This window comes from Eptatretus burgeri, chromosome 8, assembly GCF_056783735.1.
Source record: "Eptatretus burgeri isolate ZD-2024b chromosome 8, Ebu_testis_v1, whole genome shotgun sequence".
NCBI classification, from domain to species: Eukaryota; Metazoa; Chordata; class Myxini; order Myxiniformes; family Myxinidae; genus Eptatretus; species Eptatretus burgeri.
In genome coordinates this window covers 79,293,595-79,310,751 of record NC_140968.1, presented here as the reverse complement: position 1 = coordinate 79,310,751, position 17,157 = coordinate 79,293,595, and the positions used below count along the sequence as shown (strand labels likewise).

General features: G+C 45.4%; 1 protein-coding gene across 2 annotated transcripts in view; it reads left to right on the top strand.

Annotated features, from left to right (window-relative positions):
- The window catches only part of GORASP2 (golgi reassembly stacking protein 2), a 23,086-nt gene extending 5,929 nt beyond the window's left edge, over window positions 1-17,157 (top strand). For both annotated transcript variants that reach the window (XM_085892746.1, XM_085892747.1), the window contains exons 3-10: window positions 2,891-3,094; window positions 3,281-3,367; window positions 3,513-3,643; window positions 5,610-5,730; window positions 12,526-12,661; window positions 13,333-13,422; window positions 15,982-16,059; window positions 16,212-17,157. In XM_085892746.1, the coding sequence (XP_085748872.1) occupies window positions 2,891-3,094; window positions 3,281-3,367; window positions 3,513-3,643; window positions 5,610-5,730; window positions 12,526-12,661; window positions 13,333-13,422; window positions 15,982-16,059; window positions 16,212-16,528 (1,164 nt within the window). In that variant the 3' untranslated portion in view covers window positions 16,529-17,157. The remainder of the gene's footprint in view (window positions 1-2,890; window positions 3,095-3,280; window positions 3,368-3,512; window positions 3,644-5,609; window positions 5,731-12,525; window positions 12,662-13,332; window positions 13,423-15,981; window positions 16,060-16,211) is intronic.

Sequence of the window (17,157 nt, the reverse complement as noted above, 5' to 3'; positions counted from 1 at the left end):
AGGTGTCCGGCCAAATAAACGACTTTATGCTTAAGGGCATCATCAGACCCCAAGAGATCCTGAGTGTCTTGAGGAGTCATCTCGTCAATGAGTTCACTTCGCTCATCTGGATTTATGGAAGTTGTATAGTTCTTGTTGCAATCAATCACACGAGAACTAGATTCGGGCATAATGTCATGCTTAATGAGTGTTTGCAGATTTACAATTTTAGCTGCAGCCATAATGTCAACTATGTAAATGTAGAAGTTTCCACCGCTTCTTTGCCTGGCTTGGCCGAAAAACTTTTCCAAGGCTTCATCTGCAAATATAGCAGGAAGAACGTAGTCAAAGTCTTTCTCTGCCAGAAGATGCAGCTGCGACAGAAGGAAGGTGAAATGAGGAAGCTTGTGTGCCTCAGTCATCCAACAGAGCTGGCTTATTACAATCTGAAGAATTTCCTTGCTTGTGCATTCATAGATGTTTACCTGGTCAGGTATGGATCTAATCTGGGACCATTTTGAGAGCAGGCTGTTCTTCTGCAAAGGAAAAAGTCGTTTGGGCACCTCAATGCCATCTTTCTCAACTTTATTCAAGAATAGAAATCCAAAAGGTGAGAACTTGTTGGAAATGAAAGAACTGCTTGACAGTTTGTCCAGTTGCATCAGTTCTTGACAGGTAAAGGTTTTCCTGGTCTTTTATGACGTTAAAGCCAGGAAAATAGGAGCTGATTTTAGCACAGAAGTGGTCGAAATCTTGGATATTGTCTGCAGCCTCATCAGCTGCCTGTATCTTCTTAGCTCTTGATTTTGTCGTAGAAGATGATGTTGGGTGTGGGGCTGAGGTCACCTGCTTCAAAGCTAATTTCGGTACTCCAGGAAATATTGATGGGGGTTCTTTGGGTCGTTTGCCACCCCTAACTGACACCCAATTACAATTGAAATGTCTCACAAATATATATCTCCTTTTAGCACCTCAAGCTTTCTTTCTCATTTGGCATTGCCAATATCTATCTCTCCCTCTCCTCAGGATCTTTTTGGAAGGATATGACCTTTACATAAGGTGTCCCATCATAGTTTCCTCTACAACCAAAGCAGCTGCAACGATGTGGCATATTGTCACCAAAGCAGGAAACAACACAAAGATCCTGTGAGATCACCAGCTAGACAGTTTCTGAAAGAGAAACAAACAAAACATACATTAGTTAACGATGATAGAAATCAGCAAGTAGGTGCACAATGTCATGTTTTGTCACAGACTTTACAAAAGTTTTGATCTTTGAGTTAGACACAAAAACGGGCAAAAAATACCAAAATTCAGTAATTTGACCTTGAAATATGACCTTTTGACCTTGAAGATGACCTCAGGTGGTGTTGAAAATGACACTATTGAACTCGCCGTCCTCAAAAACCCCTATATGTATCCCGAGATCGTGTCTCTAGCCCTTCTAGAAGTCATTTTAGCCCCAGACTCAAGTTAATCCTTCAAACTCAAGTTACAAACCCCGAGATCGTGAGGTTCCAGTCCTTCTCTATAGGAGTCGATGCTCATACCACAGAGCCACCACTTTTGTCTTCTGCTTCACTGTCAATGGTATGGTTGAGCAATGGAGATATAAATCCCAGGGAACAAATACCACAATAACACCACCAAACCCTGAAAAAGAAAATAGGTCAATAAAGTGCGCGCGTGTGTGCGCGTGTAATTACCTCCAACCCTCTAAAAAAAAAAATTGCAGATGCTATTTTATAATTTACAAAATCTAGGAGTTTTGATTTGTGAGTTACTTGTACCCAAGGCACGTGACTTTTTAAGAGCATGCTCGTTGGTTACTTTACAATTTCTGGTTGAGGAAAAAAAATTGGCATTTTTACTTTACCTTTTTTAAAGCAGGATGTCACTTGGACCGTATGTGGCCCGTGGTTTGAAACCCACTTTTCCTCGATGTATGTGCACTTGCTTCGGAGCTGTCTAGCCTGGGTTTGAATCTCGGCCCAGCTATAAACTTATCATCTTAGTGTTTCGGAATACAGGGTAATTTATCAATGTTTACGAGCATTAGTTGGTGGACGTTAAAGATCCCACAGTGTCCTTCGCGAAGAGTTAGGCCAAAGTCACATTTGCTCTACGGCAAGGATACGGCGGCCGTATGCCCTCTGAATTGACAGAAACGTGTGGTGGCCGCAGAGTTTCTGCGGTGGCCTCAGGGTGGCCCTACGCCGTTTGGCTATCTTTTACAGGCCGTAGGGTTCGCCGTGGAATTATAACACGGAGTTATAACTTTTTTTTTCATTTCTACGTTCGCTGTAGCAATTCGACAAGCCGAAAAAAAAAAAAAAAAAAAAAAAAAAAAAACTGGTTAAAAAAGAAAATTAACCCATTCGTTACCGTCCGTCTGGCCGCACGTTCGCCTTAGGGCCCCCTACGGTCGCCTTGCGGGCACCTTGAGGCTTCCTTGTGTCTGCCTTGAAAATTCTATGGCCGCCGCAGGGACGCCCTAAGGTCACCGTACGACATCAAATCAAAGACCGTACGGCAACCCCACGTTTTCGGTCTCCACAATTTATAAATACGCCGTGCGGCTCCCCGAAAAATAACAACATATGTGACTGCAACATTGTGTGACCGTGGAAATACTGCGGCTGCCGTATAATTGCTGGTGGCCGTAGATTTTGGAGACCCCACGGCTGCTGTGGCAAATGTGACTTAGGCCTTAGCGAGTTATCGCCGGCACCCTGAACAAATTACAAATTCTTGCTCACTCGGTCAAGTACTTTGTGACTGAGTGGTGACCCATCCAGGATTGTAACCCCTTGACTTTTGTGCTTGATGACATGAGGGCGATGAACAAACGAAACCTAAAATTTTGCTTTACACCTCCCCCCCCCCCCCAATTCCCCTTATGTTTGAGTAGGACAAGGACAACGAGATGCTGAAGGATCTGCTGAAAGCAAATGTTGAGAAGTCTGTGATGTTGCTCGTATACAGCAGCAAGACATTGCGAGTTCGTGAGGTTACCATCACACCCAGCAACACATGGGGTGGACAGGGTCTGCTCGGGGTCAGCATCCGCTTCTGCAGCTTCCAAGGAGCCAACGAGAATGTCTGGCATATCCTGGTCAGAAGCTCGAAATGAGTGCATTGTGGTTGTGAGGAAGGTGGTACGAGTGCAATGAGATGTGCGATTTGCTCCCTCTACTTGTGGCTGTACAGCGTTGTTATTTAACCTGATGTTTATAAGACCTTGGTTGGACGTGCATAGATCTTGCACAATGTTTTCGACCCTTCCCTTGGTTGCTTTCAGGATGTTGAACTGAGTTCTCCTGCAGCGCTGGCAGGCTTGAGGTCACAATCGGATTACATAATCGGGGCAGATGCTGTGTTGAATGAGGTGATTAAATTCCTCCTGAGAAGTATTCTAAATCCTAAGTTGTCTAAGAGCTCTGGGAACTTGAGTAGCGTTGGTGGTGATGTTTATTCCTTTTGAGTGAAATGTGGACATTCAACTTCTCTTCTCATCCCCTCCTTATCCTCAGTCTGAAGACCTTTTCTCACTCATCGAAACACATGAGGGAAAGCCACTGAAGTTGTTCGTCTATAACTCTGACACGGACAACTGCCGTGAGGTGGTCATCACTCCCAATGGTGCTTGGGGTGGTGAAGGAAGGTATGTTGGTGATACTCAAAATAAAACTCTTACTACTACCACTACTGCTACTACTTTCTTCCTCTTCTTTTATGGCCACAATTGATCCCACCTTCTTGTGGGGTCAGCCATGGGGGAATTTTTGCCCAAATCTTTCAGAAATTGACGTTTAACCAGAGCCGATTTGGTCGGAATTTTGAATTTGGCCATTGCCAGCAATAACTCACATATTCTTCATGAAAGACACCGATTGTCGGATATTATCCGTCCACCAACTTACGCACGCAGACAGGATACCCAGCTTAATGTGCATCCGAGGAGCAGCACAGTTGTGATGCAATGCCTTGCATAATCAAGCACCACTCTGACGGTTTATAGTTGGGTCGATATAATCAAACCCAGAGCGGACAACCCAATACTGAGTGGCTACTGCTGCACCATCCTGTCACACTGACACTTGATCTTAATTAAGAAAGAAAAAAAAAAAAGAGAGCAATGGGGCACGTACGTGGGAGTACACTCCTTCCCCTCCCCCTGCTCCACCCATATTTCCCCCCTCCTCTCTCTCCCTCTCCCCCCCCCCCTCTCTCTCTATGTCTCTCTGTCTGTGTCTCTTCATGTGACCTTTTCTTGAAATTAAAAGTAACAGAGGATTGACATTTAACGTGGTTGGAAGCAAAAATCCTTCACCACATTTGTGCAAATTCTATTTTTTTGTCTTTTTCTTTTTAAATCAAGAAGTGTGTTTAATTGGAAAGGAAATATCTATCTTCTTGGAAACTGAAAAACGACTTTTACTTCATTGTCAAATAATGCAATTGAAGATCCCAGATCTTCCATCATTCTGTTTTGGAAGTACCCATTCAAAATGAGTATGATGGTTGTCATACACACACACACACACACACACACACACACACACACACACACACACACACACACACACACACACACACACACACACACACACACGCAGAATACCAACATCAAAGGGGCAAATGGAAACGTGAGCACAAAAGGAGGAATTGCGGGTGAAGGGTGGAAACGGTCTCAGCTGGTGTCGTAAAGCTCAGCGATTATAAATGGCCGAGATCACAAGATCGTGTTACGCAACAGACTAAACGTATTGGAGGGAATAGCCAAGGTCGACTTGGGAAGGTAGTTGCATAGGCGAGAGTAGAAGGCATCGGTGGATGAATTGGCGGTGACTGTGAAGAATGGTAGGGGAGCAAGGAAAGGTTTTGGAGGATCGAGGTATAGCCAGAGGGATGAGAAGATTGGGGCATGGCCATAATAGAGCTGGTTAAAAAAAAATCAAAAAAAATCTCAAGCCCACCAACTTGTGTGCAGTGATCAAAAAAAAACAAAAACAATATGCTGAGACTTGCACTTCTTTGTTGACTTCATTGTGTGAACAAAAAGAGAGTTTATAAGTGTTGTTTGTGCTTTCTTTCTGAGCCATATTCTTGGTATATCATAAAATTGATCTTTGTTTATGTTTAAGGTATGTGGGTGTTTTTTGCTTGTTTGTTTGTTTTTGGTGTGAGGGAAGGGAGGAGAATTTTGGAGGGTTCTTTTTTTTATTTTCTGTAAATTGGGTGCCAGTGTCGGAGCGTTCTTTTTTTTTTTGCCCCCGTCCCTGTCTCCCACACTTTTAATTTGCTGTTGTCATCGTTTGTATGCAGCACCGGCTAAAGGTTCGCATCAGCGTGAGAGTGCTGCTGATGCAGTGCCCCCTGTAAGTTAGAGCAGTAATTTGGAGTTTGGCCAGCGTGCGGGTTTTAGCTTTCATTCCCTTTCCACCTGATAAGGAGGTATTTGGTAAATGCAAATCATTTGGCTCTGCTAGGGTATATAAAGGTGGGGATGAAGCGGCAGTTTGAGTTGATTGTTGGAAGCTTTCCTCATCGTATTCTCGGAAAATTGTTTATTGAGAAAATTGAAAAGTTATGGTATTGCCTGCAATTGGCTTTTCGGTCTGTTGCAGCCTCGGTTGTGGCATTGGCTACGGGTACCTCCATCGCATTCCCACGAGGCCCTTTTTGGAAGGCAAAGCCATATCACCTGTATCGACCTGCCCAGGCCCTGGCAAGGATGGCTTTCTTGAGGTGAGCTGTTTTGGCCCACATTGTTCCCATATTGTGCTCATTCGCATGATGGAGGTTTTACACCATTTGTGACCTGTGTGGATTGCTGATGTTACAAGTTTTTGTTTGTTTTTAATTATTACTATTATTAATTTATTTTTTTCTTTTTAGCCAAGGTCGACACATATCTATTTATTTATATCAACACACCTTCCATGTCCTCACCTGTTTTTGCTTTATATAATCGCTCATCAGTCTGTTTACCTATTTGGGCCAGTTATTTTGAGGTGCAGTTCTTTGTCTGACATGTCAATGTTAACTCTGGATGGAGGTCTTGATACATTTGTAGAGAAACAATTTTTTTAACTACTGCAGCTGCTGAACTGTGGCAGACATGCGCAATTTGACCTGACTCAGTGATGTGATGGTTCGAGCGTCCACTCCGAGTCTGGGAGGTCGGTGGTTCAAACCCCCGGCCAAGTCGTACCAAAGACTTAAAGAACGGTGTGTGTCGCTTCCTTGCTTGACACTCAGCATTTTAAACAGATGGCTTTGGGATGGACAACCATAAATTAATGATCATTGCACAGGTGTGATGGGCTGAATGGCCTCTTGTGTTAAATTTCCCTTGAAGAAAACTTACAAGGCACATTAATTAAATGGTTTCCTTCTTTAAAAAAAAAATAAAAAAAATGTTAATCTTCAAACCTTGCCATGGAGTCCTCTATTAGCGTCATTCGATTTTCATTGCAGCAATCTAATCTCTACAAAGTCTCGAGGTGCAATGTCATGGACCTTTAATGGCAAGCCACATCACAATATGTTGTGGTTCATATTCTATACAAACGAGAATCTACTTTCTCGTCTACGTATCATTTTGTGTTTTTACTCAAATTTAAGTTATGGAATTTAATCATTTCACTGAAATATAGGTGTCAGGTCAGGCCAGATTAGATCTGTGACTTGCTTACAGGTATCATGTAAACCTGTACTAACCTGTTCCATGGTCGGGTTGTCGGCGACTCAACCGTCTCCCCCACCAGGTTTTTGGTGAGGAGAGTGTTTGGATATGGACACCCAGCAGGATTAAAAACAAAACCTGTCAAAGTGCGGAGGAGCTCCTTGTGAGCCAACGGCCATCCATATCTAATGCCCAACTGTGTCTGTGGACGTCCTCCTGCAGTTGGGTTACTTCTTATGAGGAGGTTGTTGGCAGGATTTGCACTCCGGCCACCGTAAAACCCTTCATTCCGCAAAACGCAAAAACGCAAAAAAATCTGAAAACCCACTCCGTGGGAGTACCTCCTGTGCAGCTTCCCTTCGCAGGGCAGCTCACCGGATGATGGGATTCGGGCAAAGCCTTCGGGACCCCCAATCTTTGATGAAAGGAGGGAAACCATGGGGTAACATTCCCGGGTCAGATTGCGGGAGAGTGTGTCGGAGTGGTGCTGAGGTGTCGTCCACCAGACGGCGGCCTCCTTGGGTAAACCTGAGGCGGTCCCTTCGGGTGGGTGCCTGGAATGTCCTATCCCGAAGAGAGGATGATCACCTGTCTGTTATCATCTGAGCTCAAGCGTTTGGACATCGGTATTGCAGCACTCTTTGAGGTTCGGAGACCAGATTGCGGAAAGATCATGGTGGGTGGTTACACCTACTATTGGTCTGGTTGTCTGATGGTTACCATACCCAAGGAGTTGCTGTAGCTGTGTCCAATAAGCTGACTCCAATGATAATTGAGGTAACACCGGTCAACGAGCGTATTATGAGATTAAGGATTCGTCACTCCTTCGGTGTGATTTCCCTGGTCTCTGTTTATGCTCCGAGTGAGGCGAGTGATCTCACCGTGAAGGATGCATTCTCCGCCACGCTCGAGTCTGGTTGATCAGTGCCCCAGACGAGATACACTTCTAGTCTTGGGGGATTTCAATGCATCGACTGGAACTGATAGGGATGGTTATGAGGTGTGTGTTGGTCCCCATGGGTCAGGAACTATGAATCAGAATAGCACTAAGTTCCTTGACTTTGCAAGACGTCATGGACTTAGGGTGGCTGGTTCATGGTTTCAGCACCCACAAGCTCATCGCTGGACTTGGTATGCCAATGCTGGCGGTCTGGCAAAGGAGATTGACTATGTCCTCGTTGATGGTCGCTGGAGGATGATCCAGAATTGCAGGGTCTACCGGAGTGCTCAGTTCCTCAATACTGACCACCGGCTTGTTGTAGAAACTCTGAAGTTGCACCTTAAATCCAGGAGAATGGTACCATCCCAGCCTAGGCTGGATGTTGGCAAGCTCAGGGATGAGAGAGTAGCTGAGGAGTTTGCGAACAAGCTGAGTGGAGATTTGAGAAGTCTGGGTGCTTTGGGAGGTCCTGAAGAGTTGTGGAGTGCCTTCAAGACCACCATCCTTGATGTTGCCGATGGATGTCTTGGAACTCACCGCAGGGCAAAGAAGAATTTTGTCTCTCAAGGGACACTGGATACCATTGACCAGAGTTGCAGGGCCAGGCTGAATGGCAGAGCTGAGCTGTTCAGGGAGCTGAGGCGTAAAACTGAACGTGTGCTAAGGATGGACAAGGAGGCCTATGTGCGAGGAATCTGTGAGGGAGTGGAGCATCACCTGTGGTCAAGGGATTCTTGTCCTGCTTACAGGAGAATTCACTCATTACGTTCCTCCAAGCCCGTCCCTCAGGGAACTGCAGTTAGAGCAGAGGGTGGTCTTGACAGAGGAGTCCGAAGTGAAGGCCCGCTGGGCCGGTTATTTTGAGCGGTTGTACCAGGCTGATCCACCATCTGTCTAATTGAACGTCAGGGGTGTTACAATCCCTGTTGCTGATGCTCCAATCAACTGTGGTCCACCTTCGCTTGTGGAAACACGGGCTGCGGTGAACCAGTTGAAACAGGGCAAAGCTCCAGGGATCTGTGGCATCCATGCCGAACTTCTCAAGGCTGGTGGAAATGCTGCACTCGTGTCGTTGCATGCAGTTTTGTGCTCTGCCTGGAACACAGGCATCATTCCAACTGACTGGAAGAGGGGCCTTGTTGTCCCTCTCTCGAAAGGGAAGGGTGATCGCCAAGACTGCAACAACTACCGAGAGGTGGCGCTGCTCTCAGTGCCGGGCAAGGTCTTTGCTCGGATAATTCTTGATAGGGTTCGCCACCATCTGCTTGAGCACCAGCGTCCAGAGCAGTCAGGCTTTACACTAAAGAGGTCAACGATTGACCGTATCCTTGCTCTTCGGGTCCTCACCGAATGCAGATGAGAGTTTCGGCCGGGGCTGCTTGCAGCCCATGTTGATCTCTGTAAAGCGTTCGAATCGGTGAATTGGGATGCCCTCTGGAGGATTCTTGGTCTTCGTGGGGTGCCACCAAAACTGATTGATCTGATGTCTGAACTCTACTCTGGTACTGAGAGTGCTGTACCATCTCTGACTTATTTCCAGTTGTTACTGAAGTTTGTCAGGGGTGTGTACTGGCCCCCACACTTTTCAGCACCTGTATGGACTGGATTCTGGAGAGGATATCGGAAAGATCAAGCTGCGGTGCACCATTTGGGAATGTCAAGATCTCTGACCTTGATTTCTCAGATAATGCAGTCGTCTTTGCGGAGACTTTAGATATCCTTTTGGGGGCCCTCGAGGTGCTGAATGAGGAGTCTGAGCCGCTGGGATTACGGGTTTCCTGGGTCAAAACTAAGATCCAGGCTTTCAATGACATCTTGGATGCCGTTGTCCTGTCTGTGCCTCTTTGTGGTGAGGATGTTGAGGTCATGGAGAGATTCACTTACCTTGGCAGTGATATTCATGTCTCTGCTGGCTGTGAGTCAGAGGTCAATAGACGCCTGGGTCGGGCCTGGGGAGTCATGAATTCACTGTATCATGGGGTGTGGCGCTGCCAGTACCTGTGCGGGAAGACGAAAGTCAGATGAAGACGAATGAAAGGTAAACTTTAGCATATGGAAGAACAAGTCCGAATAGAAAGCGAACGTGTCTTGCATTTTCAAATGCTTTCTGGTTTGTTTTGTGCCGGCACTTGGCGTCAGCAGCACTCCCACGGAACAAATAAGTTGGGTCGCCTGATCAAGATCAGGTTATTTACACTTGCAGCAAAATGTCAAGATTGTGATTTAGAACTGCAGCAAAAATTGACTCTGGAGTGCAGCACGGTGGTGATGGGCCATATTGTCTCATTTCCTTGTTTTTGAGGCCTTATAGAATCGTGTGATCATTAATTCCAACTCGGTGTGGTTCCATGGAGATTATGGACCCTTTTTATATTTATTTCCATTCTGCACATATAAAATAAAGGTGCTGTATTTAAATATAATGGATTTTATTTCCCCAGAGCATCAGCTCAAATATAGTCCCAGCTCTGCCAATCTCCCTGCCAAATGGGACAGACGACGTTCGATTGCCCAAAGCTTCAGTATTTCCTTCTTTTTTTTTTTTTTTACATCATTTTGATTGAGAATTGAAAGTTCTTATCGTAACGTTGACCTTCCACGTGTTAAAATAATATGCTACAGCAAATGTTGGGGAAATTGTCGCACAGGGGTTTGGAAACATCTGAGAAGCAATGGCTGGCAGGATGGCCGAGAGGTACGCACAATCGCCTCCAAGCCGTCTGGCCTGGCTTTGAATCCCGACCGAGCTATAAACTGTCATCCCGGTGTTTCACAGGCAGGGTGGTTCATCAATGTGTGTGCCATCAAACTTGGCGTCCCGTCTGCTGGCATTGGTTGGTGGACGCTAAAGATCACACGGTGTCCTTTGTGAAGAGTAAGGGGGGGTAATCGCCAGAACTTTGACAAATTACAGATTCCTGACTTTCTGAGCTTTGGCGGCAACCCTACCGGTTTGTAGCTTCGTAACTGCTTTGGCAGCACGTATACTCTGAATAGAGTGTGGTATATGATGATTATAAGGTACACACACACCTCCCCTATTTGTTTGCATGTGTACACACGCTCAAATTGTCCTTCAAATCCTTTGCCGGTATAAACTAAGTTTTCAGATTGCGACGCCAAACATGCCTTGGTTGCTTCAGTCGGTTCCTAATCCTCAGTATATTGGTACCACACTTCAAATCCGGAAACAGAAAATAGTCACCGGCGCGACATTGGGACTGCATGGAGGGGCGTGATGCAACTGCTCGAAGCTACAGTCAAGAGCAGCTGTCTATGCAGCCAGCACGTGCTTTATGCATTGACACATTGTCAGATCAGTGCACACCTTTTGGAGAACGATCCCCTCCCTGCTTATTCTTGATCGCTTGCTGTATTTTTTGCATGAGGCTGGTGTAGTATTCCCCTGCGATTGTAGTTTTGAGGCATATACTTGATCGACAAGATTCCCTTGGCATTCCAGAAACGAACAAAACAAAAAAATGGAGGCAACTATCTTGCTGGGAAAGGGTTGGGTGTCAAATGTCTTGTGTGGTGTTAACATCTTGTGCTTCCATTGTGTGGATTCCAATTTTGTTTTGGAATCCCAGTGGTTAAGCCGCGTTTTATCGCCGGTTAATGGACTCGTGATAAAGTTGGCTGGTTGTGCCCTGAACTGTTCGAGCTCATGACATGGTGCCAGCCGTTGCTTTTGATCGAGTTCGGGTTGGGTTTCGGGAGCCTCGTCTTGCCGAGGTCTCTGAGCATGCCCGCGTATCGGTGGGGACAGTGCAAACACTTCCTCGAGTATTCCAACTTCTGTGGATATCTTGGCAATCTTGATGTGCTGATGTTCCATGATCGATGCAGGGAGCATTAGCGACAGTTTGTTGTTCGGTCACAAATGCCGCTTGACGTGATGAGGTCTTGCTTAAAATCGGCTGTCCATTTGGCGACTGCCGAACACGAAGGTCCACCCTCGTCATACTGAGACCACATGGCACATTCTCTCGACAGAACATTTAATGACTCCTCCTTTCCAAATCCTCACTACAATTCCTTTGTGTTTATGCATTCCTGCCCTCTGTTTTTTTTTTTTCACACTTCTTTAAGCTAGTGTCCAGTCCATTGTTTGTCATCTTTGTTTCCATCATAAAGATGACACATCTTGGTACCATCAGAGCTCACTTCCACTTGTTTTGATTGGCAGTATTAATATGGGAATTGAATGCATGAAGAGTCGGTAGGTCAGCCTTATGTAGGGTTGAGTGGTCGTTTGACATTGATCACAAGGGTGAAATCGAAACGTCGTCGTCTTCATCATGTACCGTGCTCGATAGAGAGCCTCGGTTCTGCCTGGACGGGTCGTCACTCCGACGCAAGGTACTTGACCGAGTGTGCAGGAATTTGTAATTTGGTCAGGGTGCCGGTGATTGCTCACCAATTCTTCGTGAAAGACCGTACGGTCTTCAACGTCCACCGTCTAAGGCCAACAGACGAGACGCCCAGTTTGTCGATCTGAGGGACGGCACACACGTTGATGAATCACCGGGATGACAGTTTATAGCCGAGTCAGGATTCGAACCCAGAATGGACTGCTGAGGCAAGTGTGGAAGGTGAAATGCTTACCTTTTAAGGCTTAACTCGTCATTGGGATTGGTAATCCCACTCCGACAGCAAGAGCATCGTGTGACACGTGTTGGTGAAGTTCAACTTCCATTTGAAGAATAATTGTTTCACTCTTCACTGTTTAGCATATGCAGTGGCACTGATGACAGAGCGAACCAATAAATTTATTTTACAACGAGATTCAGGGAGTGATCCCTCTCGCAGAGAGGCCTTTGGTCAGTTATGCCTCTGATTTTATTTATTTTTATAAATCCTGCCTTTTGAATGGCTATCAAACGGGAGAAGAGCATAGCTGTGTGGTTTGCAGGTTCAGCTTTCTACGAGTGGTGGCTGTCCACAGCCTATCTCGAGTGAAGGTTTGCCCCCAGAACTGAGTGGTCTGCCCATCAGCGGTACCATGCCCCCTCCAGGCGCTGAGCCCATGAAACTCGACATGATTGCAGGTGAGTGGCTCTTTCCCTCCAATCGATCTTACGTCTTCACATGCAGCATTAATGAATGAAATGAAAAGCACAAAGTCCGTGTATTTTTCGGTTTTGTTTTTTACAGTCTCAGAAGTTTCCTCGTTACAAACTTGCATCATTCACTCGTGCACCTGTCAACTGATGCACCTTCAAAGAAAACTTTTTTGTTTTTCTCTTTCTTGCACTGATAAGGAAGGCTTAGCTTTTGGATCAATTTTATCGGATGGGCGAGGTGAGGAGGATACATCAATTTTATCTGAGATGTGATGTCAATACCTTTTTACCCCTCAGCCCGAATTGGGCTGAAAAGGGGGGTATTGTCATCACAAGCGTTGTCCGGGCGTCCGTCTGTCAACTTTTGGTTTCCGTCAATTTCGAGGAGAACGCCTTGTCCGATTAAATCCATTTTTGCAGGGTGTGTTGGGGTTGAGTAGAGGAAGGTTCCTTTCGAAAATGGGCGCGCTGCGATTTTCACGAGCCGCCCCGATAGCCATCTTGAAGTCTGATTGATTTTCGATATGACGTCCAACGTGCTCGAACTGACTGCATCATCGTGATATCACTGCTTCCCTTTACAATGCATGGGCTGAGGGGTTACGCCTGCTTTGCGGAGCTATTTGTTTCCTATTATTATCATTCGTTTTTTCCAGGTTCCACAACAGTCCCTGCTTGCACAACCGCACATGATCCTATCCACACACTGCTACCCTTGGAGGCAACAGCTGCCACTGTCCCAGCAGGTGCGTATCTTTTGCCATCCCAATCCCTTGTTTTACGACAGTACGACGTGTCTCTACACCGATTTGAAAGAGTGGACAAAACGTCAAGGCCGCTGTGTGAGTAATGAGTGCTCCTCCAAGCTGCCTGCGCTTGACCGATCGAGTAGAATCAAACCAAAATACAGCCTTCTGACCCTTGGTGAAGCATTGCCCGTAAGGAGGAGACATGGGTTCTCACCTATCGAGTTTGCATCTATTTGTGCTTCAAGGGTAACCCAAACGCTCAGATCTATCCCTCGAAGGTAATCTATCCCTTGATACCCTACAAAACAGATAATGACGTCTTTTTTCCAATTTCCAAACTATAAAGTGGGTAAATTTGATATTAAAAGTCGACATCTTCTTCCTCGGGTGAGCCGTGACGTTGCATCAGGATGTTGACCGCCGCATCCGCACCATCTCTGGGTTACATGGCAGTACGATTTAACTCGAACTGCGAATAATTTTTGGTTTTCCACCAATACGCCGAGTCGATGCGTCCTCGGTGCTTGTATAGTGATACAAACCGAGATGGCTTCATGCTTCACCAATGGCTGAAAGACCGTAAGTTTGACACAAATTGGACGAGGTTTTGCCGAAATACCTGCACGTGGATCAGGCCTACAAAATGTTCACGTTTGTGCTCGGAACATTATACGGAGCACTGTTATGAAACAACGGAGATGGTGAGGCCTTGTGATTATCCGCCACGATTGAGAGAGGATGCCATTCCCAAGGTTCAGCCGTCGCTTCAAACTGTCGTCGCTTGAAACTCGAAACGACAAGTTGGAAAATCGGATTGACATGCATTCGGAAAGATTGTGGTTGTGTTGAAGCCCAAAATTTCAAACTATATTTAGTAAAAACTGAATGAATTATTCTTTCATGCACCATTTATCGTTTGTTTCTATCTTCTGTACATCAAAACTTATAAAAGCTCAAAGTTGCATACGGACTAAATGGACACCCTTTATTTGACTGCCAATCAGGGGCTTCTTCAAACATTGATCACTTTGTGAATGGCATGTGACCATTAGAGCTGAAACAGAACTGTGAACTTGATTCCTCACCTTTTCACCTCTGCCACCGAAGGTGGAATGTGGTTAGGTTTTCACCCCTGTCTGTCTGTCTCTCTGTTTGTGTGCAGGATATCTCAAAACGTTGTGGACGGATTTGGATGAAATTTGGTGGGCAGGTTGAGTGTATGCCTGGTGTTGGCTTGGGATACGGGGTCTTGAGTTCAAATCCTGCTTGAATTAACACCTGGTGGGGTTGACTCGGCCTGTCATCCTTCCGAGGTCACCAAAATGAGTAGCAGCTTGCTGGGATGATTGAGCCATTGGAGTATCCTGCGTCGGAGTGGCGACCCATCCAGGATTGTGCCCAATAGTCCAGGAGACTGCTTCGGTAGCACCAACGCTCTGTACAGAGTATGGTCCCAATGGATGGATTAGATTTTAGTGAAGATCCGGATCCGACGATTAGAATTTTTTCAGTGATTCTTCACCATTGAAAGATTGGGCCAAAAACAATATATAGCACGATATATAGCAATATATAGCAAGTGGTGGACAGGTTGGGTGTGTGACAAGGAAGAAATGATTAAATTTTGTTGAAGATCCGAATCTGGACCTGGATACGAGAATTATTGAATTTATAAAGGGATTCTTCACCATTGGAGAGATAGGGCCTAAAATGATACATAGTACTGTATAGCATGATATTTAAAAAAATGTATTGGGCCCGATATGTTCTCGTGGATCATGCATTACGTGGCGGAGGTATGCGCTCTACCGAGTGCCCTTCTGGTTTCATATGCAGCCTGTGGCTGCTGATTTTATCGCTGCTGGGAGCACGGCTGTTTCCAGCAAACTGGTGCTCATTTTGCCAAGTTTGGAAGTTTGACAGGCTGAGTCAAACGACCTGGTATTATTTAGTGGCACAACAAGGGGCTCAAACTCAAGACCCTGACGTCTTAAGCTCACCACCTTGACCGTTAAGCCAACACTGGGCTATTAAAAACTAAGTTGAACTGATTCCATTTTGGGTTCAACGGGTGAAAGGTCATATGCCATTAGAAAATTATTTCAAAGACTATAACTCAAGTTGGAAGCATCTGATGGTCTCTCTGCCTCCCTCCCCCTCTCCTACCCCTCCCCCCCACAACCATCTCTCCTCCCCGCTCCCAACCACCTCTCTCACATTGAGATAAAACTTAAAAGTGCGTTTAAGTGTCACACAGGCGGAGATACTGTATACCCATCGGCACATTTGTGTCAAATCTTATTTTCTCATTTAATTTGGAATCTTTTGTTGAAGTTATAAGTAATGATAAATATAATCGTGCAGTCTTATCTGGGACAGCAATCACTTGTTCGTTTGATGGTTGTACTACTTACCAAAAAAATGGTTTTAAAATGAACATGTATTTGCACTGACACAGGAATGTCTCGTTGTATCACATCTCTGGGGTTATTTATTATTTTTTTTGTGCTTTGTCCTTCAGTTTTGGTATTCGTCTTGCTTTTCCTTCTTTTTCAGGTGGCCTGCCGCCGCAGCCTAGCATTCCCAATATTCCCAACCTAAATATTTCGCTGAATCCATTATCGACAACCACAGGTACCTTGGCTGAAACACCCTCTTCTGCACAGCACGTATCAAACCCATTTACTGTTGTATCAATTTAAATAAATAAATCTATACAAGTTTTTTTTTTATCATCATGAACATTCGCACATTTTTAAGATTTCAACCGTCATGTCTCCCGACAGCTCTCCCCCCACAGCTCGACTTGACGGGGGTGCAAGGTTTCATACCCACATCTCTACCCGGTTTCATGATGCCTGGTACTCTGCCACATGCTGCCTCCCTACCTGCCACTTCCTTTCCAGGCCCAGTCCTTCCATTTACCGGAACCATGCCTTCCATTCCACTGGTCCCAGGTGCCGGTGGCCTACCCAATGCCGGCAGGGCAGACTTTACAGTGATAACCAGTTCGGCCGCAATGCCAGACTTCCCTCAGTCTACGACTCCCTTGTCGACCTCTAAAACGTACGAGTCCCAGCCTGGAGTACATGGCTCTGCATGATTGCACCATTCTGTCGTAAGGCCGATGACTATATTGTTTGTTTGTTTGTTTATTTTCCCCACAGCTGGAAGTTTGAAATGTTTTTCTTTCCAGTTTTACTCCAATGCTAAGTTTGATAAAACAAAACAGAAACCTTCAATTAGATTTTTCTTTTTCGTGCGAGGATGTTATTATACGAGTAAAATCTATTTCCTAACCTTGGCGAGAGAGCACCAACAAGTTTGAGATATTACACTTGTGTTTGAGACTCGAGGTCCCATGGTGGTGATTGTTTGTCGAGGCTTTCGATCGAGGATGTTCGTTGATTTCTGATGTTCTGCCGGTTTTGTTTTTGTAGCTTGTGTACATAGAAAATTGCCATAGCTGTTTTATGTTGGTTTGTAGAATATTTTGTTGTTATTGTTGTTGTTGTTGTTTTGAAAGTTTTCCAAACTTGTGTTGCTGTCTCGCGATTATGGATCGTGCAGAATGCATTCTGCGCAGCAGACAGTTTCAACCAGTTCGGTTGGTAAAACGGCCACAGCTGCTTCTGTCTGTGTGGCTCGTATTGAGGAGTGGTATGAGGCTCGCAAATAATGCTGCCACGTTTGGTGGAAATAATAAAAAAGAATCCAACATTTATACCCTCA